Source organism: Opisthorchis viverrini, assembly GCF_000715545.1.
Source record: "Opisthorchis viverrini unplaced genomic scaffold opera_v5_9, whole genome shotgun sequence".
Classification (NCBI taxonomy): domain Eukaryota; kingdom Metazoa; phylum Platyhelminthes; class Trematoda; order Opisthorchiida; family Opisthorchiidae; genus Opisthorchis; species Opisthorchis viverrini.
The window spans coordinates 3,541,236-3,564,961 of NW_008751665.1; the positions used below are offsets into that span (position 1 = coordinate 3,541,236).

The following is a 23,726-nucleotide window of genomic DNA, read 5'->3' on the forward strand; positions in this document are numbered from 1 at the left end:
ATTGGGGAGCGTAGCGGTGCGTAGCAGTGGGTTAATGGTTGTGCCTAACTTGTGCCAATCACTGACCCATCGCTACGCACAACTACGCTCCCCAATAACGCACTGGTGATGTCAACCCGAATGGTGATGAAACGTTTGAAATCAAATTGCCCAGCTCAGTGAACAAGTCAACGACCATTTCTCCCTTTTAGTGTCAGCTCACCAGAATGATTAGCCCAGGACAGATGGACGACTGCTCAAACGAGGGAGATGTAAGCGTGGATATTCAAGAGAGTGAAATAGTTTTCTGGACACAATGCTACTTATGAGTATGATGAAAATTCTTCAACAGCCCACCACAGGCACCACCCATGAGGGGAGTAAGCGTCACCCAATATACGTGCAGTCTAATCTAGCCACGCGAGAAATAAGAAAGATGGAGGCTCGTTGTGCGAAGGTTTAAGTACACCACAAACAGAATGAGCCTTACTGGCGGACACTTGCGCAATGTCCACAGAGTCCTTCACCAAAATTTTCAAAGTCCAGTATTCTCAAGCTGATCGCCACTGCATTGCGGTCAGAATTTAAAGCCAAAGGGCTTGATTGGTTTGGTCGCTCTTATATCAACGTTTGGTGCCCTTGCAGTACCAGAGCCAACGTATAACCAAACGAAAGTGCCATATCAGTTTGGTGACATGGGCCGGATCGGTGCAAACAGCAGAGTTGATACGCGAAAAGATGCTACTGCTAAAGTCGTTGACTCTTAGTCACAGTTATCTCCAAACCTCCATTCTGTTCAACCGTTTCTGCAGATATCAGCTGTTGACACACCAGTTTTGGCAACTCGCGAGCTACCACAAATAACTACCGCTCCGTGTCCGTTATTCACATAGCAGTTAGACGCCAGTGTGTACTACTAGTGTATGATGGCATCATCTAACTCTACCTGATGAGTCCGAGAAGAACAACAGTGGACTGTTGAAGAGCTTTCACTGTTAATGGTGTCAGGAGGTTTGGGTTTTTTGTAGAGAATTCTTCCTTTAAGTGAAGCCAATCTATGTTGAACAGTCGAGAAGCACTGTACAGCTGCTTCAACCTTACTCGGAATCCTCAGCAGCGTGCATCTCACGAAGCTCCAGAGAGTCTCGAACCCGCGACCTCCCGGCTAGTAGTTCAAACGCTCAACCATTCGGCCACGGGCGGCTGATCAGCAGTGTGAGTAACCCACAAGTGCGAGTTAATCAGGATATAGAGCCGCCCATCCTTCAATCACGGCATACACATCACGCGGTCACACGTGTTGACTGGCTCCTCGAGCAACGACTTCTCAGATGGAAGTTTCACTCATCGGGTAAAGTTTATTCTTCATTTCATTCTTCATTTTATTTCGTGAAGCACAAGAGTTTTCCTTTTTTCCATGAAGCAAACTACTCACAAGGTTTCTGAAAACTCTTCGATAGTGCACGACCAGTTTCGCTCTTCTTGGGGTTTATCAAGTAGGCACAGAAAATGAGTGTATTTGTCGGAATGGTACTTTCTTATTTGAATATCTCTCTGGTCACCTGGATGTTCCTGATGATGGGGGAGTGTTTTATCACGTGACTACAAGGGAACACAAAAATCTTTCCGCAAGGATTATTTCTTTTCATATCCGTAAGTTACATTCATGGAGTACTGATCAAAGCGCTGTTCACTAACTGATTTTCTGAGCATGTTAGTGAACCACAGGAAACGCACAGTGGACCGTGACAGTCGGATAGGTCATTTGGATCGAGACAACCCTGTGGGATGCATCGGAATGGGACCCAAGTGCTATTCTTCTCTGGATTAACATGCTGTGGAAGTCCGTGTTTGTTTGGCTACCAACTCGCTTTATTAAACAAGTTTCAATTGATAACTCTTGTCTCAGCCATGCTTCTTGCTCCTGACCATGCGTCCTCCTTCCTGTTTGCGTATGTCAGTGATCAACTCTCGGTTCATCCTCCAGTCACTCCGACTTGGTTTCACCCGACTGATCGTTCCTTGAACAGTCGGTCGATCGATTCCTCAATTTACTTGTCATCATGTGATCACAAACGAGTTATAAACCGATGAATATCTGAAACCCCAAGAGAAACATCTCAAGGTTTTATATTTTGATGAGCAGCTGATTGAACTGCACCATACTCGCCATCGTCCAAGAAGGCCTGCACTAGCTTCAGCTCCGATCACCAGAAACACTTATCTGTTGCAGTTTTGTAAGAAACCGAAAAAGGTGATCAAACTGTCCTTCATACGGACCAGTTTTGTGTTTCACAAAATTTACGCTAAAAGTTCCGATGCTCTTCTGCCGCGTCGGACCGGTGAATTGATACTCTGAATAATGTAAGACCTCCACGAAACGCCAGTCGTAGAGATAAACTGGAAGGCCTTTATTTCATCTGACACCTCTTTATTCGCACTCGACTACTTTGTAAGTTCTAGGTGAGGAGAGTGAGAAACTGTTGACGTCGCCTTTACCCTGATAGCTGTGCAACCGTGTCTCCGCCCTATACAACCAGTTTTTTTTCTTTTCAAGGCGTGTGTGGACTGGCCATATCAGTCACGTCAGTGAACAACGTTGCTAGATTTTATGATCATGTTATCTCAGACTCATAAGCGCAACCCCAACCTATTTGGTGTTTAGCCCTCAGCCCTATTCTCCAGCATCCGTCACGACAAATTCCAGGATGAAGATGATCGGTGGCTGGACTGGGTGGAACCTCGTCCCTACCCTTCGGAGTATGCGAACGCTTCTCAGCTTCCAAGTATGGTCCAAGTGAGTCAGCGAAGCGTGCCCTCCGAAAGAAAATGCCTAAAAGATTCCATAACAAGCAAGACTTGCATCTTACGTGACATCGGTTGGAAAAACTGAGGTGAACCGAAATAAGGAAGCAAAGTTTTCAACTGAGTACACTACTGCGACGGCCTTTTTGCTTAATTGAGTCATCCGTCGACCCCACATAAAGATAGGAATTGAATCCTAAGTTTTAAAAAAACACCGGTAGCCTTCAATGTACCGAAACAGTGAACGTACAGTCACAAACGGATGTCCACTGATGCCTCCCAAGAAGAACTGGACCTCTACTTCTTCGCAACAAAAGGATGCCCAATATTGCTGTTTTTTCTGTCATTTTTGTTCATCCTAGGCATCATCAACAGGAAATCTCCTGTGACCACACACATTGACCATAGTTCACATTTACCAAACTGTTCATAGCATGAGATACTGTACACCTTACCTCAGTTATCGCTGGGTAATCACGATTTGTCAGTTCAAGAAAATTTTAACCGTATCATTTGCGATTATTGTCGACGTCTCCGGTCAGAACCAGGTCAGATGTTGCAAACTGGAGTTCAGAGGAACTTCACTTGCTTTCAGGAGTACGTTGCGCAGAACTTGGGCTGGGCTACGGTGCCTTGGTACTTTATCAACGGGGTCTATAACCCTGCATAGTCAGCTCGCTAGTCCTGTTAACGAGATATCAAAAGACTAGTGACTGCGATGCGTGACTAACAGTCACCTCTGCCGTTGTCACCGAATTCACCGCAAAGACAGCAGATCTTTCCTTTGGCCAGATAGTCCGTCTTCTTCCAAGACAGTTGGAAACAATTAAAGAGGAAATGGAAAAACAAGAAATATAGTTTTAGAGTTGCTTTTGTGAGTGAACAGAATGCGGCTTCCAAATGCAGCCCGAAGGAACACGACTTCTTACACCTACAGGCAGATTTATAAAACACTCATTAAAAGTAATGAGACTTGTGTGTGTGTGTGTGTGTGTGTGTGTGTGTTGGGACCCTTCTTCAGGACCGTGAATGTTTGGCAGACAGAGAAACATAGACATTCGGTGCTTAAATGCCGTGGTTGAGCAATCGTTACCTCTAAAAGAGTGCTGGCTGCAGCAAGCGGATTTTTTTCCAAAGGGAGGGTAAGAAATCGAGCCCAATGACCAAGATTAACAAAGCACTGCATTTCAATCACATTACTCGTGAAAATTCCTACGGGTAAAGGTGGTCCTTACCTGAACTTGTTGGTTGCCTTTCAGAAACGGGTTTTCCAACGAACCTAGTTTCCATGTGAACATGACGTTTCAGCTACCAAGTTTTGAAAAAAAACTTGTAACGAAAATAGTATCACTTGTATGGATGCATCAGGCCACTCTAGTCGTCCCTCCACTCCAGCAAGCTTAAAGGGAAATGTAACCCTTTAAAAAGAGAACCTTTTCTGGGGCCTATTTCTTGTCGTGAGGCATCTGATGGCAAAGATAGTCACTGGAAACCCTCACTCAAAAAAGAAGTACAGCAGACCCGTTATGATCGTTTCCCAGTCTAGAATTTTACTGGATTCTACTGAAACACTCCATTTCAGTAGTGACTCTCATTTGCCTCTTGTCGATTTTCAACCCAGCTGAGGTAGCTTAGATACTTGGCCACGATAACACAGGATAGCTCGGCTTAGACGAGGCCACAGTTAATGAATAGCCAATAGTTTCATATTGATTAAATCAGGTGTTGTCTAAAGTTTTAACAGCTGGTTGTGCTCGACATTCACGCATAAATGACCGCCGGCGACCTAAGTAAGTTTTGCACAGACCGTTCACTGGGCACACAGCCGACGGATAGCCCCCACGTCACTTGTTTACCCATTTTCTCGTTTGGCCCTCCCGGTTCGCCAACATACAACTTGGGTGAATATTTCAAATTAGTTGAGATCCGATGATTGATGTGGTCGATAAGACTATCCGACCTTGGCCGGAGCACCGGCTCAGTGCTATGAAGTTAAGGAGACGTGGAAAAAATGGATGAGGTCCAGAAAAAAAGTCACTCGCACGGTTAATGGCACATGTTGCCAATAAGCTGCGTGCATTATTTTGCTAAAAGTAGGGAGTTTAACACCATATGTTTGGGTGTTCGACGTTTGGAAGTGATTGAGAAGTCTCGGCCGTAGCAGCACCTGACTGCGAGCGGTAAAGAGGGAGTCGCGTGGAGTTCCGCCTAACAATATGTGAATTTTTTAATCAGCTTTATGTAAATAAAGCTCGCTACGATACTCTGTTACGACACAGTGTCCTGCTCAGATACTTACTAGCAAGCTATCTTGATCCATCCACCAAATGTAGATAAAGTAAGCGCATAGGGATAGTTCTGAACGTAAGCAGACGTAAGCAACGTAGAAGCCCGTGGGATACGATTCATTGCAGGTAGTGTACACAGAAAAACACTGTGCTGGTCTTCCAAAGTTAAGGGGAGCCGAATCAGAGAGGAAAGAGGACTTGATCTTCAACGTTAGTAGCAAAATGAGGGTGTCTGGAAACAAAAACAGAATGGGGATTGTGAGTCGATCTGTTCTTCACAAGTTTGGTTTGCACAGAGAACGACCTGGAGCTGAAACGACCTGGGTAGTGTTCATGCTGGTCGCATTCGACTAATCCGTCACCAGCCTACCTATGTGGCGAATGTGTTTTGTTTTCTGAGGGTGTCAGATGGCTAATCCTCCAGTAGTGCTAGAACTGACCATCGAAACCGAACAAAATGCGTTGAGACGCTGAGCACCTCGATGCACTAAGTTCGCAGTGGGGCTGGAGGTGACTTCGTGCGAATGTGACATCGTGTGGATATTTAAGTTGAACAATAACGCCATGCGGGTGCATTTTAGGGTTCCACTTGTTAGTACAGCGAGCCCCGAGTCTACTCAAAGCAGGCAGCATTGGTTTCAACCATAAGGTTGTTGCCATCTGTGTCTGCAAACCCCGCCCTGAATATTCCGGAGTGCTAAGCTCACTACGGTGCTGGGAGTGAAGCTCTGTGGCTATTATTGTATAAACACAATCTGGCCATATATACGCTTAGGATGCGTCTCCTGAGTGGTCCGGACCACCAGGTAACTTTTTGCACGCACTGCACCCGGTTAAATTCACAGTTTGGATCATTGGTAGGGTATTCTGATGGCTTTAGAATATTCGCCCCGTTCACCCTCAAGTCCTAGTTCCTATGGTTTACAGCACATACAGAGCGTCCAATTATATGAACACGGCGCAGACTGCCTGTGGCATTACCTACTTCGTCCATCGAGAAAGAACAGTTAGGAAAACGGGTGCCAGCCCACAATATTATACCCTACCGAGGCGAAACTAAATTTTCTACGATTCTTCCTGAACACGAGCAATGTTTTTCTGTTAGACGCAAGGTAGAGTGTTATCCCGATGAAAAAACAAGTCTCTTGTTTCATTGTTGACCGCTTAGTTCGAGTAAGCCGCATGTCCACGGTTTTTTGCGAAACAGACTACCTGCTCTTGGGAGCGATTCACGCATATTTTATGTGCACTCCTGTTCGTAACTATACATGCAATAGTACGTAATTAATTGCTGACTTTTTCCCCACTCCCAGCTTGATCCCAGTCTAACACTATAAACTGCGTAACAAAGGCGATTGAATTCGGTTGCAACCAGCTGATTGGTGAAGTCGCCTAGAGTGAATCACTTTCCATGGATTCACACATGCGGAGTGAGCAGTGTAGAAACACAGTTACCAACATTGTAAACTGCGTTCTTTCATTTTAGGAGAGTGTGACTCACTAATGCACCTGTTAGCGCCATACATTGCACCGGGATATTGTCGCTCAGGGCACTGCGGTTGTTTTAGGGCAACCGTTAATGAGCCATCTACAATCCATTTATTTGAGGGTCCATCGCCGATACATATGTATTTTGTGTTCCAGGGGTTGCATCAACCCTTGTATGACACCTTGGTAAAAAAAACGCGATAAAAATCATCATAGCCAACAACACACGAGTCTTCACACGTCCATCATACTGCCAGTGTTTATGCGAGCAAATTTTGACAGACACTGAAGTGTCCGGATAGCGCGAAAGTCAGCAGAAAGAGGCGATTCCGGACCAGCCGCGTCAAACACCTCCACATGAGATAGCGCGGGGTGAGGCGGCTGTTGATCCATCCGTACATCAGCCGGTAGCAACGCATGTCACGCGGCCGATGGACCAATAAGGTACGGAGTTCGTCTACCAATCAACATACAGCTACACACCCTGGCGGCCTATCGTCACCGGGCCGGCCTAACCAACGAGTGAACAGTGGGGTAGACCAGCGCTGGTTGGCTGCCAATCAGACTAACACTGTCTACGAGCTACCAGCTAAGCCGTATCGATTGCCCCAGGAATGGGTCAAGGCAGCTGTCCGGCAATACGAATTTTCAGCCATTGCCAACCGGTGATGTTTACAACCTTTGCGCAAGTCAATCAATACTCTCAACTACCTCAGCGGGTGGAATGAATGGCTGTTATGCATGCGAGGAGTAAGTTAGCAATTTTCACATTGACCGTGTTCAGTGAGTAGGCGCTCTAGAGAAACCAGTGGCACAAGGGTACATGCATATGAGTCTAAGGGGTCGAGCGTCAATCAGTGAAGAATAAAATGAGCAATTGGTTCTCTTATTGGAAACAAGTCGGGGTGAGTGTTTGTACCTGGAGGGCGCATACAATGTACTTGAAAATATACGCAGTGTCGATAATGAACAGGCTGCACTCCTACCATGTGCTTGTGAAAGCGCTAGCAAAGTGCGCAATTACACAAGCACCTTGACGAACCAGATTGCCGGTGTGTGAAGTCTTTCCGTCGATGTATGCAACAGATAATCTGTTAGAAAATTAAAAACGAAAACGACCGCGAAAATTTGGTTGAAGAAAGGCCATTTAACTAAACCTCTGAGATGAACTTCGGTGATGAACTACCTGAAAAATACGTTTATCATTCATTTTTTCCGGTAATTCACCTAAATCAGGTGAGCTGGTTTTGGCGTCAATTACTAATCAAACTCACACACACAATGTAATGAAGTAGTGGATTTCACTACTGGGGACTCTCTAATCTTGGGCGATTTCACTAGGCTGACACTGCCTCTGATTCTACTTTTACTCCACTGCACGTGACTACTGAACTTCGCCCAGCAGCGGATCACAATGCATGCAGACGGGTCCGGCTAAGATTCCACCTAATGCAGTGATCCTCCTAGAGAGACACCTCAGATGGGTGCCGGATGGCTCACCACCAACGCAAAGTGCAGCCGCTAGGAAAAAAGACACCTCCCCCAGAACTGAGCACTTCACTCTTGATATCTTTTTGGAAGTAATCCGATGAGTTCACGAAATTTAAGTTATAACTGCGTCCTGGAATCACATTTCCATCATCCGTATGATTTCAAACTCTGTCAGACGGATAAACCCAGCTGTTGCCAGGACTCGTTTTGGAACTCAGTGACGATGCAGAAGATAGGAGCGATTTATAACTTCTTTTGGCTTGATGTTTCACTACCACCCGGATCTTTCTAATTCCAATGTAACATTTTGTTCTTTGCCTTCATGTAGCACTACTTATGAAGTTGATGAAAACCCTTGATTAGCCCACTACCAGGTCTGCTCCTTTTGAGCCTGCCACGTAAATTCAACCGCGAAATCCCATCACTCTTATTTTATACGTGATCACCAAATAGGACATATGTGCGGATGCACACTCATTTTCCAATCCAGATGTTAACGCGAGACTAATCTGGATCTCAGCTAATTGGCTGGTTCATGGTTCTATAATTGTGAGTCAACTTTAAGGTGGAACGTAACTTCAACTCCAGTCTCTGGTGATGGGACCTTTAGGTTGAAACTGGATGTGGGTTAAGCCTCGCTTAGACAGTACTGGCATCCATCCGTATGGCACTGCACTCCTGCACTGCACTCCTATTAGACTGATCGTCTGTACTCCACCGCTTCTTTCGTAGCATCTATTTCACCAGAGTAGAGATATCGTGGTTTCGCGTTTTTATTGACCCTTTAGTGGGTTTATCTGTTGAGTAACGTCAGTTTTTTTATACACCTCGATCGGTGGGGTGGCCTACACAGACGCCTTAAGAGCCAGCTTTCTTCACTTTCAAGGAGACCGGCATTGACTCCGATGGGTCATGCCTGTTTCGCACATCCTCTCTAATAAACGTTTGGGCATTTCGCATAGTCCACACAAAACTGATCTGTAGGTGGTTCTCTTTGGATCACAAACGAACGGTATCCTCACTTTCGAGAAGTACACTCATTTGCAAATCAACTTTGTTTATTTAGAGACTCAACTGAATCTCCCGTTTATGATATTCTACAGCTGGATGTGCTGCACACAGGCCGCCTCATGTTTCAGTTTACCTTCGGGTGACGTGGAAGCTAGGTGCCGAAACGATGTAACAGCCAATAATAATAGAGACATAGATACTTCTGAGTTACCACACAAAGTCATTCAGCACATTATTCTCAGAAACTAAACGGTCCACTGAGATTGACTGATAGAACGTGCCTGATTAGTGCAATCAAATGAGTGGTACAGATACATAACAAAAGAAAAAAACAAGTGAGGATATCTTCATGAAGGAAACTACTCACAAGTTTGCTGAAAACTCTTCGACAGCCCGAGACCGGTTTCGCCCTTCTTGAGGCTCATCAGGTAGGCGCACTTCCCGAGTTTTCCTCAACCTTATGTTGTACCTGAACCCATATTGGATTGTTTTCGAGAAATACACTCATTTGCAAATCAATTTGGTTCTCACGAGAGACTCAACTGAATCTCTCGTTTATGATATTCTTCAACTGAACGTGCTGCTCAAAGGCTGCGTCATGTGAAAACATACTGCGATATCTCGTATATGGTACCAACCGAAACATTAGGCGGCCTGGTGTAGCATATTCAGTTGCTTAGGTAAGTCATAAATGAGAGTTGCAGCTGGGTTTCAGGTGAGTCACCCGTGAAAACCAAATTGATGTGCAAATGAGTATATCTCTCGAAAACAGTCCACTATGGGTTCAGGTACAACATAAGGTTGAGGAAAACTCGGGAAGTGCGCCTACCTGATGAGCCTCAAGAAGGGCGAAACCGGTCTCGGGCTGTCGAAGAGTTTTCAGCAAACTTGTGAGTAGTTTCCTTCATGAAGATATCCTCACTTGTTTTTTTCTTTTGTTATGTATCTGTACCACTCATTTGATTGCACTAATCAGGCACGTTCTATCAGTCAATCTCAGTGGACCGTTTAGTTTCTGAGAATAATGTGCTGAATGACTTTGTGTGGTAACTCAGAAGTATCTATGTCTTTATTATTATTGGCTGTTACATCGTTTCGGCACCTAGCTTCCACGTCACCCGAAGGTATGAGGGCTGAGATACCGCCAGGTTACTCAAGTCTAGATAGAAGTGGTCGGGATGTCCGTATTGGGTTCGAACCACAGACAAACGAATTGGAATCTTCACCTTGTCCCACCAACTACCTGAAATGCGTTTTTTCTGTTATGTTTAACAATAATTTCAGGGACTGTCAGGGAGTTTTCAACAGCCTTATAATTAGTGTGTCATTTCAAGAAATTATCCTCGGTAAAGTAGGGCATGCGGATACCCTATTTAACCACCCACAATCAATGAAGATTACTGACGAGTGACCACCATATGGCGAGACGTATGCCACACAATCGAATCGCGTGTTGCACGTTACCCCGTTATTTTGCCTCGGTTGTATGAGTCATCCATCCTTGCGACATCGAAGTAACTCATGCAGTCCAAGGAAGAAGTTCAGAAACTCTTAGTAAACAACGAATCGCTGCCGTACTACATAGTATATATATGCGACTGTTCTGAGTCAAAACTGCATCAGATGATCAGACTGCTTAGCCATTCCAGTGTTCAGTCGACTTATCACAATTAATGCGTTTGTTGTAATCCTGGGCAGCTCATTACTACAACCAAATCGTCAAACAACACAACGACATTCATCAGTTACAATCAAAACACACTTCTCAGTCATTTCTGACCAGATTTTGTACACCTTCATCCTCAAATGCCGCCTACCGCATGCCTTCTTTCATACGGTAGATGAGAAGTGCGGCAGTCCACGTGAAAACAAATGCAAAAATCGTTCCGCTGTAGCACCCTTTCGGTGCCATGCCACCAGAAGGAAGCACGAGGGCTGAGATACTGGCAGGTCGCCCAAGCCTAGACAGGGAAGTCGAAAGGCAGAAGTCGAGTTCGAACCACGGACCTTCCAGTCAGTAGAGTTGTACTATAATCACTGAGCCATCTCGCCCCCGGCCACAATCCACGTGAGTGTTGCTCGCTTATGGAGCCTAGAGTTTGTCAGTCAATTAAGCTGCCTACCGGAAGCGGACCAATCCACAGTCTTCCTGTGAAGAGGCAATAACAGCATGTTGGTGAAGTGGGTTCTGTGCACCGCTACATCGTCGTGTGTAGAGATCTTGGATCTGAGCTAGTTCATTGAAGTAGAAGAGAACACGAAGTCAGTGAATGCCCAGATGTATGAGTCAGTTGTTTACTTGAATCTCAGAATTTCCAACTGAGTCTTCCTGTCCGTGAATATCGCATCTTAGAGCCACGATAGAACCACCACCACAGGCCGGACGATTGAAGTTCAATTTTTCTCGTCAATCAGTACCTCCTACGCAAAACTTTTTCCTTCAATCAGCGTGCCCAGTGATGTGATTCATGAACCATTTGCTTCTCTCTTGAGGGCGGTCGTAATTGATTCACGGACTTTTCCTTGCTGCTCTTTGTCAGCCGTACACCCTTATCCAAACCGAGAGATCTGTAGCTTCGAAGTACTCATCAGTTAGTTCGAAGCGCCACGCATAAGTCCCTCCTTCGCCATATCGGAAATCACCCCTCCAATTTCATGCTTCTTCGATGTGTATCTTGTCCGGTCGGTGAAAAAGTCGTGGATAACCTTTGCTGACCTATTCTCTTAGCAATCTCGTGGATGTTGCGCACCGAGATTCCGTTCGCCCGTATTTAATTTGCTTAAACTGAGTCAGGGGTGGTCTGTGTGTTATTGCTAAACTTTTCCTACTCAATTACCCATACTCAGGCTTGTATTACAAGCATATGACATGCACGTCCATGCCGCGACCATTATCCACGAAACGAATGGGGCTTTGCTCCACGGGAGCTCATCCACGCGTCCGGTTAAAAAACAGGTTCAAAACAGAATACATACTTTCATCTATCCGGATAGCAAGTGGTTCATGCTGTCTGTTTGAGATCACTCGATAAACAAATGTTTCAAATCCCTTCACGTTTTCGTTTTGGATTGTCTCCTACGTGAGGCACAATTTCTTGACGGCCATCAACCAACTATCCATAGTTGAAGCGCACACCTTTGTCGATGGGCACCTTGACAGCAAGTCCAGTAATGCTCCTGCGTGGCAACTGCATCTTCTCCGAACCAGCCGACTGTTCGACCAGTTTATGTCAGACATTTTGGTTTGTCGCTACCGTAAAGTCCAACAACACGGTTGTTCACCAAGATGAAAATACACTGATTTGCCGCCCGTGCATAGACACTGAGAGCATCAGGTCTCTCGGTTGTGGTAGGCCGATTGTAAGTCCTGATGGAATGGAGCCATCGTAATGTTCCAAGCCAAAGCCCTCTAAGCTTGTGTGCGTAGCTAGGGCAACCAATAGAGTGTGTCAAACTTTCTGAGCCATCACAACTACTAAAATTTCAAGCCCCCCATAAAGGCGAAAGAATCCCCATACTCGGGTCACTTCCGACCACGCGATACTGTATCAAGGCAGAGAATCTTGAAAGCTCAGAGTTCAACGCGAGTCGTCATCGTGGATAATTCCATGTGCAAAGGCGCATCCGCGGTTGCCTCTCTGAGTGCCAGAACATTTCTGTCCGTTAGTCATCGCACTCACCAATTGCGTTCCAGTTGCCTTGATACTTATACCGGTGGAAATGACGTAAAACTGGAGACGCGGGTCAAACTACATTTGCCATTCTTAAAGTAACACCCAATCGGGATTGGGTTTGTAATTTTGGCAAAAGTCATTTCATGAGTAACTTAGGTAAAGCCCCGAGTTGACTTCCAATCAGCTTTCCGCATAGGACCGACGATTTCTCACATCGTCCTTGTGTACATCTGACCAATCGCGCACGTGTCACGTTATGCGTTCCCTAATTCAGACGCCTCAAGGTGGATTGTAGTCAATCAATTGGAAAATGTTTGGGACCGATTGGGAAGTCATCGTTTCAGAGGGGTTAGGAACTGTGTATACAAAATAAGATGTAACGACTGTACGAAGGTTTGTATAGGTCAGACAGCCAGGGAATTGCACACCAGAATCGGTGTTCAGACCACCGAGAAACGCAGAGGAATACCAGGCATTAGTCAAAGATTCAGCAATGGAAGCGCATGCTGTAGACACTGGACATAGAATAGACTTAGAAATTGTGGACATCCTGAGACGGGGTTTAAGATTCCCACCACAGCGACTGGTGGCCGAGGCGATGGAAATCGCCAAGCATCCCAGTGTGAATAGAATAGAGGAGGTAGAACTTGCAAACGTGTGGAGAGCGGTCTTAGATCGGCCGAGATGACACGAGGTGTGCAGTTATCAGCAAAATCGCCTGGGTCTAAAAGTACAAAATCCAAGTAGAGTTAGGTCCTAGCGAGCGTATGGAAAGCGGTCTTAGATAAGCCGAGTTGACACGTGACGGTATGGTTGTCAATCATTAGAAAAACCGGGGGTAGGGGTGGAAACCCCAACCGACCAAAGGTCACAGCATCCCTCTTACACAACTATCTTAGCACTAGCTCACCCACACAGACGGACAGAAGGTTCAAACGAAGTTCAAGAGGAACCATCAAATGAACCGAACCAGAAGCACTAGACCCTAGGCTGCACCCACCGACCCAACACTTGTTCAACCACTCTAACACACTAAAATCACTCGGCCGACACCCAACAGAGATTTAGCTTGACTTAGCTGATTGGTTCTCCTTCCTCCTTAAATCTCGATCAACCTCGGAACCTAGTCACTTGGCCTGACGAAGCTTTTGTGCCAAAAGCGAAACATTGCCCAGCAAAAAATCCACCGATTGTTTACCAAACCCCTCTGAAACGATGGATTGTAATCACCTTGTTCATGCTTCCATCTCTCTTCCCGGCTACACAGACCATCGCTTATTTGTGTAGTCTCATTGCTACTTTCCTAATCACAGGGAGCCATCAGGCATGGCCAGTTTGGTCATCCGAGCCAAAACCGTGGTCAGTCGTAAGGTTTTGCGTTCTTTTAACCGTCCAGAGGTTAGGGAATATTTATGTTTTTCTTAAAAATGTTTGATCTTTTGGAAGACGTTCTCTGTATTCATTTGTAGTGACCTACAAGTAGTCCATTTAGGTGTACAGAGGGATTCATGAACCACGATGTCATAGAATGGTTACATCTTTTATTTTGACGATTCGAACAGCCTACTTTGGTGGTTCTCACAAAGGGAAACGAAACTACCGAGGTAGACAATCGATTATTGCACCCCATTTATGATCGTCTCTATACTTATGTAGGGCTACTTTACCATTCCACCCTGTGTTCCTTTTGACGTTCGATTGTAAAAAGTTTACCGATAAGTTTTATCAGACATCCCAACATGAAAAAAGTGCTGAAGATAGCGTTTTTCACCGTTTTTTTGCTGACTTAAAGTCAAGGCTTCTGTGACAAAGCATATATCGTCAAGTTTTTGCTGTAACTCATCACTCATCTGGCTGTTTCATACTTTATGCAAGTGCGGAAATTCAATTCCTGAGAATAGTAGTATCGAGCGCAGGAGGTGGCGATCGCAGCGGTGACGATTGGGCCTAGTTTGGTAGCTGTGATTAAATTTGATACAATGTATACACCAACTAGTCTATCATAGTCATCTCTTTTTTGCATTTCCTTTGTCATCTTTCAGACAGACACAGTCACCACTCGTCAGTGGTGATATTCGTCCAATCAGTCCCTGACAAACTGGAAGAATGTGGTGTACAGTTTCCACGAAAAGTGTGTCAACCTATGTATCATTATTGCGAATTATGTTTATTTCCGTCCTACCCTGCAACTATGCATGTTAAATATACCCTCGTCCCCTATGCTAGAGGATTGTGCTGACCCTTCCAAGTTTCGGGGATACAGTGTGTATGAGTTCACAGGAAACAGCTGTATCTAAGGTGTCCTAACTAAGCGGAGTTGGTATTCTTCCCCATGTAGGACCGATTATTCGGCGACAAATAAGTCGTGAAACAACTCATGTGCGCTTCAAGGACTTTCTTGCTTGTCGTGCTGCAGCCTAAGCGGAGAATTCTGTGCCCCCCCCCCCACGAGGCCTGCAGATATGTGCTGGGCGAAACCTTCCCTCACTTCCCATGCAGCTTCAATTGTTTTCTTTTTGCGCACAACGAACTTTCGAACAACCCAAATCGGTGTGCAGCAGTTGAGTTTGTTTGAAATCGCTTGTGTCACACTTATGCTTATGGTGGGATAGAGTAAACGACACATGCAAAATGACCGAATTCAGATCGAACGAAGGCACCTGGTCTATTGACTTGCTGAGCGAGGCACTGCGTCCGACCACGCCTTTCGCAGTTCACTTAGCGCTGAATGTGCTTTTTGCGAGAAAAAAAGGACGAGACAACTGACCAGCGCTGTGGATTTTGTCCCGCTATCGGTCTGACTCGCCGACCGTGCCACGTGCCACCATCTAAAACAAGGCCCAAAGTTCTCCACAGCCTACCAAGTGCGCGTGGTTTATTTTTTGGTCTAACTAACCAGGCGGTGCTTGTTGACTGGCAGACTGGTCAATTTAGTCTCGCATCATGAGCTACATGCGTTGTGTGTACAGATAACCAGCCGTCTGGACAGGTTGAGGCTCGAAAAATGCGCACAGGTTCTCACACCCCCCCTGAATCAACTAGGAAGCCATCTTCATTATGATCCGGGGTTATTTTAAGAATCACATGGAAACACCGATTTTTTCATATGAAAACATCTTGTAACTGAAGCGGAGGCACGTTTTTCATTGACAATCTCTACAACAGTGTGAAACACGCAAAAATACCATCAATCTAGTGCCCTAGTCTGACAAAAGAAATGCCGATATTCCTGGGAATAGGCAACTTTCCAATACATAATCCGTTTGTGCTTAATACATCTAATAGATTGGGAACTTGATGTGGGATGTAAGGTCATTTTTCAACGTCATTATTGCCAGGATCACAAAGTTCATTGCGCCACCTCTGTCGGGAGAATGACGTTTATCTGTACGTAAAGAGTGTTCTACTCACGCTCTAGCCCAAACGAAAGTGATAGGTGTACTGGTATGTGGGATGGGTGACAGGCGCAGCAGCATATAAATAATTTGTTTTGGAAATCGTCCGATCTATCTTGATTCACTAAAATATTTCTGCCCCAATGTAACTGTCAAACAAGCCAACTGGATCGGACCGATCGTGTCGCGAGCGTAGTTTCGCGTAAGACAAACAAACACTCGCAATCGCACTTTGCTGTCACACTGATGCCGGAAACAGACTTTAGAATCCGGTGAAGATGTTCCCACCACGAGGTTTATGGGTTTAGTAGTTCGCGTTAAATTGTATAAAAATATGCATTCCAAATGATGAAATTTTCTGGTGGTGTTGCAGTGGCAATAACTGCTGAGAACTTCTACTTCCATTGGAAGATATACAAGAAGAACAATACCATGGGCGTCCTGGAGGTGCAGGAGAACCAGACGATCTCTACTTTCCTAACGTGTTGTACTTTTTCGATGGTTTAGTGTGTTTTTTGCACGGTGCGCTTAGCTGAGTTATGAGAAGGGGCGGTAAAAGACGCGCTAATCACAGTCTTTATTTTCGCCCTCAATATGGCTTATAGGTACCAGCATACTGAAATCCGACCACACAAGACTACCTGTGTCATATCCAGCAGGAAGTTAGAAATTCGAGACCATGAATTTCACTTTGGCCAACATACGGTCGCCTGATGCAATCAACCACATGCAGTTGCGACTCACCCTGTGTTTGATAGAGGGCATCGCACACTCAAAAGACGCTCAATGTATTCACATCTAATTCACTGATTGCTTCAAGAACCCAAATTAGTCTATGAATGTAGCACTTAACAGAGCAATAGGAAAGTTCTTCCCAGAAAACCTCATGAGTCCAGGATTTCTTTTGGAGTTCATGACTTGGCGGCCCCGACAGACATGTTTCCCAGATCCCGTGTTCCACTTAGTTGAACAGTAGGTAGTTTGTCATTCTTGTTCCGCCATTTCTCACGTTCGTTTTGCAAGAATCTGTCATACGGACTGTCGCAGAGACACTTCAATTTCCCGCGTATGAAAAGTAATTCCACCAGCTCTATCCCGCGGTCTGTTTTGAAGGGGCTGAAAAGTCAGAATAATCCAGGTTGTTATGGCTAGAAAAAAACTTCGAGGTGGAAACTGTTCGCATGACTGAGTGGGTCATGTCGATGTATCCATTTTATTGGGGAGCCTTCGAGAACATGAGTCCTAAAGCCAATTACTTATCAGAAACAAACTCATGACCATACGATCCACACGCAGCAAAAGTCACGCGCACACAACAATGGTTAACTGGGTCAGCCGGAAGCCACTAGCTCCAAACGAGAGACAGTGCGTGGAATTAGTTGCGCCCTCATGTAATGTCTAGAGTGAACTGAAGGAACCATTCAGCTGGTGGTGATAGAGGAATTAATTCACACTAGTTATTTCTATCACAGACCGAGAATCGCACCAAGAATTTGATACAAATAAGTGTTCATTGCCGAAAGAAACGTTGTAGGAAGACTGTATTGAACACTTTTCTTATAGAAACAAACTGTTTGGAGTGAGAGCGACGGGAGCCCTTTCAAATACACTGAAGAAGACTTCCTCTGCTCTGCTCCTAGTTGAGAATTAGCTGGGATGTTAATGTGTCAGTCTGCAGTCTGCCTGCTTAGATCGCTCAAGCTTTTTCTTACCATCGTCGAGATATAGATGCTGAGAAATCGTTAGCGAACGTCTAAGAATAAACACTGTGAAAAACCAAACATTTCGCGCTCACATGACATTCGTTTGAACAGTCCCCCTCCTGTCCTCTCGTATTCATTCTGGTGAGTCTGCACTAAAAGGAAGAAGCACTGGATTCGAGTTTCGCTCTTACTGGAGGTCATCAGCAATGCACATCCTCGGCCGTTTCGCGGATTGAACTCCGCATATCTGAAATGTGAGGTGAGTGCATGTTGGATCCACCTGAACAGGGGATTGTGTACACGTTTGAGCGATGTGGTTGGTTCGCCCGACGACTTTATGACGGTCTAGTGATGATGGTTGCATCAGGACAAGAGTAGGACTGTTCATAAGAGAGTGAACCATAAACACGCACAGATGGGTTTCGCGTATAGGATGAAATCTCCACAAAAGATGTGATACTATTTACACGTGACTTCCAGTAAGCAAAGACTTTATGACGGTCTAGTGATGATGGTTGCATCAGGACAAGAGTAGGACTGTTCATAAGAGAGTGAACCATAAACACGCACAGATGGGTTTCGCGTATAGGATGAAATCTCCACAAAAGATGTGATACTATTTACACGTGACTTCCAGTAAGCAAACGTGTTTATGGATCATAGGTTGAAGAACGCTAAAAAAAACTCCCAAGACCGGAATTATCAAAACTCAGATGAATACAGTACTAATGATTTGGTGAAATAACTACTCAGGAATTTGCATAACTCAAATGGTCAAGGATCATTGAAAATGCTCTAAGATCGATAAAATGACAACCGCAGTCATCAATAACACGGCATCCGTCAATAAAAGTGAATATCATCACTTCGAAATGCACTCATTTGCACGTCAATTTGGTTTGCACGGGAGAGTGGAGTGGATTCCAGCTGGATCCCTTTTTTGTGACATTCATCTTCAACCGAAAATGCCGCAGCAAGCCGCCGGATGTTTCCGTTGGTAGAATACGCCAGTATCGCAATACATAGTATTTACGTAACACATGGCCATAAGTTTGAAGAGTTTTCAGCAACCTCATGAGTAGTGTGTCACATCTCTTCGAGTTCAGTCGTGGTGAAATACCTTTTAAGTAGGTCCGAATATGCATCTATGAATAGCAGCGAATGGCATTTAAATGCACCTAATAATGAATAAAAACCTTAGGTAGGTAGTCTCACTCAAGTGTATAAGTCAAGCAGATTGATGTATGGTTTTGAATAGTATAGTATATAGCATAGTATGTACAGTGTGTAGTATAGTATATATCGTATATAGTATGTATACTATAGTATATGGTGTATATATAGTATAATATGCAATATAGCATAGTATGTATAGTTTTAAATCAGCGAAAACCATAATCATCAATCGAATGACGTAATAACCGTGGGGTCTCCTTTTTATCCTACGTTGATCAATATCTGTATGGCCAAGCTGAGAAACCTCACTTAAGAAAAAGATAGTATCCTTGCCTTTCTATCTTGGAAATGTGGATAGTACGTTTCCAAATACGCACTGGGATGACAGGAAAACGGCACGGATTGGAGCGTATGCTAAATTCCACAGCCAGGTGCTTACAAGGATCAAGTAGCATCACATGCCTTGTGCTGATTGCCGAACTGCCAGAACAAGCTGACATCCTCATCGGAACACTACTCATAAGGCTGCTGAAAACTCTTCGACAACACCCGACTGGTTTCGCCCTCCTTGGGATTCATCAGGTAGCTGTGGTTTCTGAGGTTCCATCAACCTCATGTCCTACTTTAACCCAAGAAGTCGAACAGTTTTCAGCAACCGTATTAGTAGTGTTCCGACAAGAAAATACACTACGATTTCGCATATTGTACTAGCTGAAACATGAAGCTGTCTCAGTGCAGCACATTCATTCACCGGATAATATCGACAGATAACGAGAGATTCAGCTGGGATTCTGTTGAGTTTTCTGTTAATGAAATCGGTGTGCAAATATGTGTATTTTGCGAAAGTGACACCCAGTCTACGAGATTGGAAATAACGACCAACATGTCTGTGTCGAAAGCGCTTAACCTTTAGGTGCCGATGAGTTCATTTTGCCTCCACTTGCACTATGTATAGTGATATGTTCGGTTAGCTTGTTGGGATGATCAAACTCGTGTTCGATTATGACGGTCTCCATCCAAATTTCACCAGCTATCCAGTTTCCAGACAAAAACGAGAGGACCAGCTACCTCAACGGACCGTAACTGTCCAGCAATTAGCCTGGTAATCTGGGGATTGCCACGTCGGCCAAAAGGACAGGACGTCGTCCAAGCGATTATCTGACCAAATGCCCTCCAGTTTGTCCAAACGAGCTCCAAAAACTTTTGAGGGTCCAGTGTTGCCAAACCATGTAAATGCTTGACAGCAAGCGACGGTATCCGCCTTTATCTTCCAGGTTAACTTGAGGTCAGCACGGAGAGCCAGGACTCGAATGTTGAAGCCCGCAGCTCTTGAGTCGTACGGTCAGAAAGCAAAACTCAGAATGTGTTCAAATATGTCTAACTATCTGCAGCTCAGGTGAGTTTATTGCCTGGTGACCAGGTAGCAGCTTAGCTGTCCGCCGAGCTTGACAACTGACTTGCAAACGTTTTGTCATCATGCGAAGAGGGATCGTCAGTGCTTGACTGTTGAACGACTGACTTCTACAGGCAGTCAACGATGATATTTATCTTTCAAGTGAGGATCAAAGGCACACGAGGTGTTCCGTGCCTTTGGTGGCATTATATAGGCTACAAACATCTGTACTCGTAGGTTTGTTTGATTGTGACCTGTTTTGTTTGCTTAAGCTGTCTAGTCCATAGTTACATGTTCATTTTCAAAGCAAACGATGCTCAACTGTTTATGGATATAGTTAGAAATAGAAAAACTTTTTTCATTTATTGTCTTCCGTGGTCCGCATTAAGTTCAGTTACATGCAGCAAACTTCAGATCGCTGTACCGTGCAACGATATACTCACACGATCGCCCGTGCTCACTCCTTGAATACGTTCATCTGATAAGTGCAGTCTTCCCCAAATCGTTCGTTCTTTGGAGTTTTGATGCCAAATACACCATAAGTAGTTCTCCGCAGTTGTCATTCTTCGATCTGATTCTCGGGGGTCATTGAGACTATTCGATGTGAGGAGACTGTCACGTAAAGTTGCAAATCGGTCCAGGTTCGACAGTTGGTTACAGGATTTGTTCGTAGGCTACCTTGTAAGGCATCGGATCTGATAAATTTTGTGAAGGTCGTCATCGACGGCCGGACCGAATCAGATGACCGCTATCCCCTAGTTGGTGCAGTTTCGTCCTTCTGATGGTCTTCAATCTATACCAATGTAGGTTGTTCCGTTCCTGCAGTTTCAAGTAATTAACTAGCATGGTTCCACCTGGTGGAACAAGGGGTCTATTGCGTGGCTTTCTTCCGATGACAGACTTTCAGGCCTGTCTATTTGTTCTCGTCCAGGAAAATCCCCATATTCCAGCGTTTAAGTCAAAGGAAATGTGCCTTTTTTATGAAATATCTACCATTCGCAAGAAAGGTGTCCCCACCAGTAGTGGATGGCATAGGTTCACCAACACATGAGCTAGCCAGATCTCTGACTGGTATCGTTAAACCACTTGCCGGAATGTCACCCCCACCATACAAAGATCTTATGACTACTAAAAAACTAGCTGAGTTCTAGTTAGAGCAGGACGAAGTTCGCGTTGGCTGTGATGTCAACTCGATGTAAACGGATGCTCCTAAAGCGGACTCTTTTGGATTAGCTAGAAGGGTGTTACTGACAGTCACAACACTGCAAGAACGAACGCAACTCTCCGTAGACGAGGTAGTTTAAGGCATAAATGTATGTTTAAGCTTCAATCACTTAGTCTTTTTAACCAGTCATATATTCTCAAGAACAAGGTCTAGAGATGAGATCTCCAATAAACGAGAGACTTAGATGGGTGCTTCGTGAGTGTCCCGTAAACACCGAATTGGTATGCAGATGAGTGGCAGCTTTAGTTGACTATATATCTGTACATATGTGTAAGGATATGAATATGAATATTCACAACTACAAAGCCCAAATAGCTTTCTGTTGATGAACTACTGTCGTGTGACATTCCTAACATCCGGCGCCAAACGCTTTCCTGAAGATCGAAATCACAGTTCGCAACACACAACTTATACATGGACTCAATTTGTTTCTTATGCCAAAGAGGCATCAAGAATTTAAAAAGACTTCGGTTGGATACCACACTTGCGACAGTTTGGGATACATTCTGAAGGGAAAACAAACGATACTCCCTTATAACGATATTGCGACAACAGGAGCATGCTGCCCGTTCGCAGAAGACGGGTCCAACGAATATGACTGTCATTCGCCTGCAATCAACAGTGTTCAATATCGACACCAATCACTTTCCGTCACTCCAATGAGGGGAGAAACATCATCGTTTAGGATTAAATTTCCAGATGTCCATGCTCCACCTAATCACATAACGACTCCGTCTTGTTTAGGTTGTTAGTTTTCATGTTTATGTGCTCCGTAGGAAACTCAAAAGTTTGGACTAATTTGATCTTTCCCACAGGATACCGAGAGCAGGGTATACACCTGCTTATCTCAGGTCAAAACTTACACAGGTGCATAGGGTCATCGAGCAGTTTTCCTTCAGTGACTGGATTATTTTGCACTCCATAGACTTGTTTTCTGCTCAACATCTGGACGCTTCAACAGATTATTCATTGATTTGAGCGGAGGACCATTCCATGAAACTGTGGAATCGAATTCCAAAGAGCCTAGCAACACGAGGACTCACCAGGTGAGAATGTGGATAGAGGAGAACACATGACGCGTCGGTTACGACACTTGGGAAAACTTCTCACTCGCTAGATAAAATGCCGTATTTAGAAAATGAAAAAAACGCATTTGCATCCTCCAATGCCAGTAACCGTAACCAAGTGAGAGCTAAACTCGTTGTCATACTTTCTACATTTACCAAAGGTAGGGCTTGTACCATACGCTGAAAAGTAGTAGTTGATAGTTCTGACCCCTACTTCTTGACCATGATTGGAATAAAATGTATTGTTCAACCACTAAAAAACAAACCACAGTGTCATGTTTTCAGGCTTACTTTTCACTTTATGAGGACCAAAAATTTTATTCAATTTGAAACAGGGTTGTGACTAAAAGTGAGCTAGTAGTAACTGCTAAGATGATTTCTTTTAATTTTTTAATTGGTTAATTTTACTTTTTATTGCTCGCTTCCTTACTATATTTGAGTGTACGGAGTTGTTTTTGATGTGCCACACCAAAAAATAAGGATATTAATATGGTGCTTTCGATTTCTCGGGGCTAGACCCCTGAAGCCCAGACGGACATATCTGGAAGGCAGAGAAGCACGGCACAAATCAATGAGAGAATTGATCAGTCATGTGATTGGAATATATATGCCCGCTGGGTCGAACTTGCCAAATCATGCCAAATCATTAAACTCAAGGCGTGCACAATAAGAGCTAACTGATAGCCCGGAGACTCATGTTTTGAAATCAACTTGTTACCTCTGCTTCCATTATGGCTTCCATCCCTGTGAAAATGATTACTCGTGTATCCAATCACTGGAAAACGTTTGGGACCAATTAAGTAGTCATCTCTGGTAAACAATCAGTGGATTAATTCCTGGGCATAGGTTCACCAACACATGAGCTGGCCAGATATCTAGCTGGTCTCCTTAGACCACTTGCCGGCTTTGCTAAAAAAACTCTAGCTGGGTGTCAGTTAGAGCAAGGTAAAGTTCTCTCCTTGGCTTTGATGTTAACTCGATGTTAGCAAATGTTTCTAGAGCGAACGCTCTGGGAGTAGCAAGAAGGCTGT

The 23,726-nt window shown here is 44.6% G+C and overlaps 2 protein-coding genes across 2 annotated transcripts in view; one reads left to right on the forward strand and one right to left on the reverse strand.

Moving 5' to 3' along the window:
• T265_00925 (hypothetical protein) overlaps nt 1-23,726 on the reverse strand; it is a gene marked incomplete at both ends in the record, with an annotated part of 85,226 nt that overhangs the window by 52,870 nt on the left and 8,630 nt on the right. Inside the window, 3 exons of the mRNA XM_009164820.1 lie at nt 5,084-5,304; nt 7,593-7,651; nt 11,186-11,289. Coding sequence (XP_009163084.1) covers nt 5,084-5,304; nt 7,593-7,651; nt 11,186-11,289 — 384 coding nt within the window. The remainder of the gene's footprint in view (nt 1-5,083; nt 5,305-7,592; nt 7,652-11,185; nt 11,290-23,726) is intronic.
• The window catches only part of T265_00924 (hypothetical protein), a gene marked incomplete at both ends in the record, with an annotated part of 65,230 nt that continues 46,059 nt past the window's right edge, over nt 4,556-23,726 (forward strand). The window contains 2 exons of the mRNA XM_009164819.1: nt 4,556-4,574; nt 14,779-14,867. Of these exons, the coding sequence (XP_009163083.1) occupies nt 4,556-4,574; nt 14,779-14,867 (108 nt within the window). The remainder of the gene's footprint in view (nt 4,575-14,778; nt 14,868-23,726) is intronic.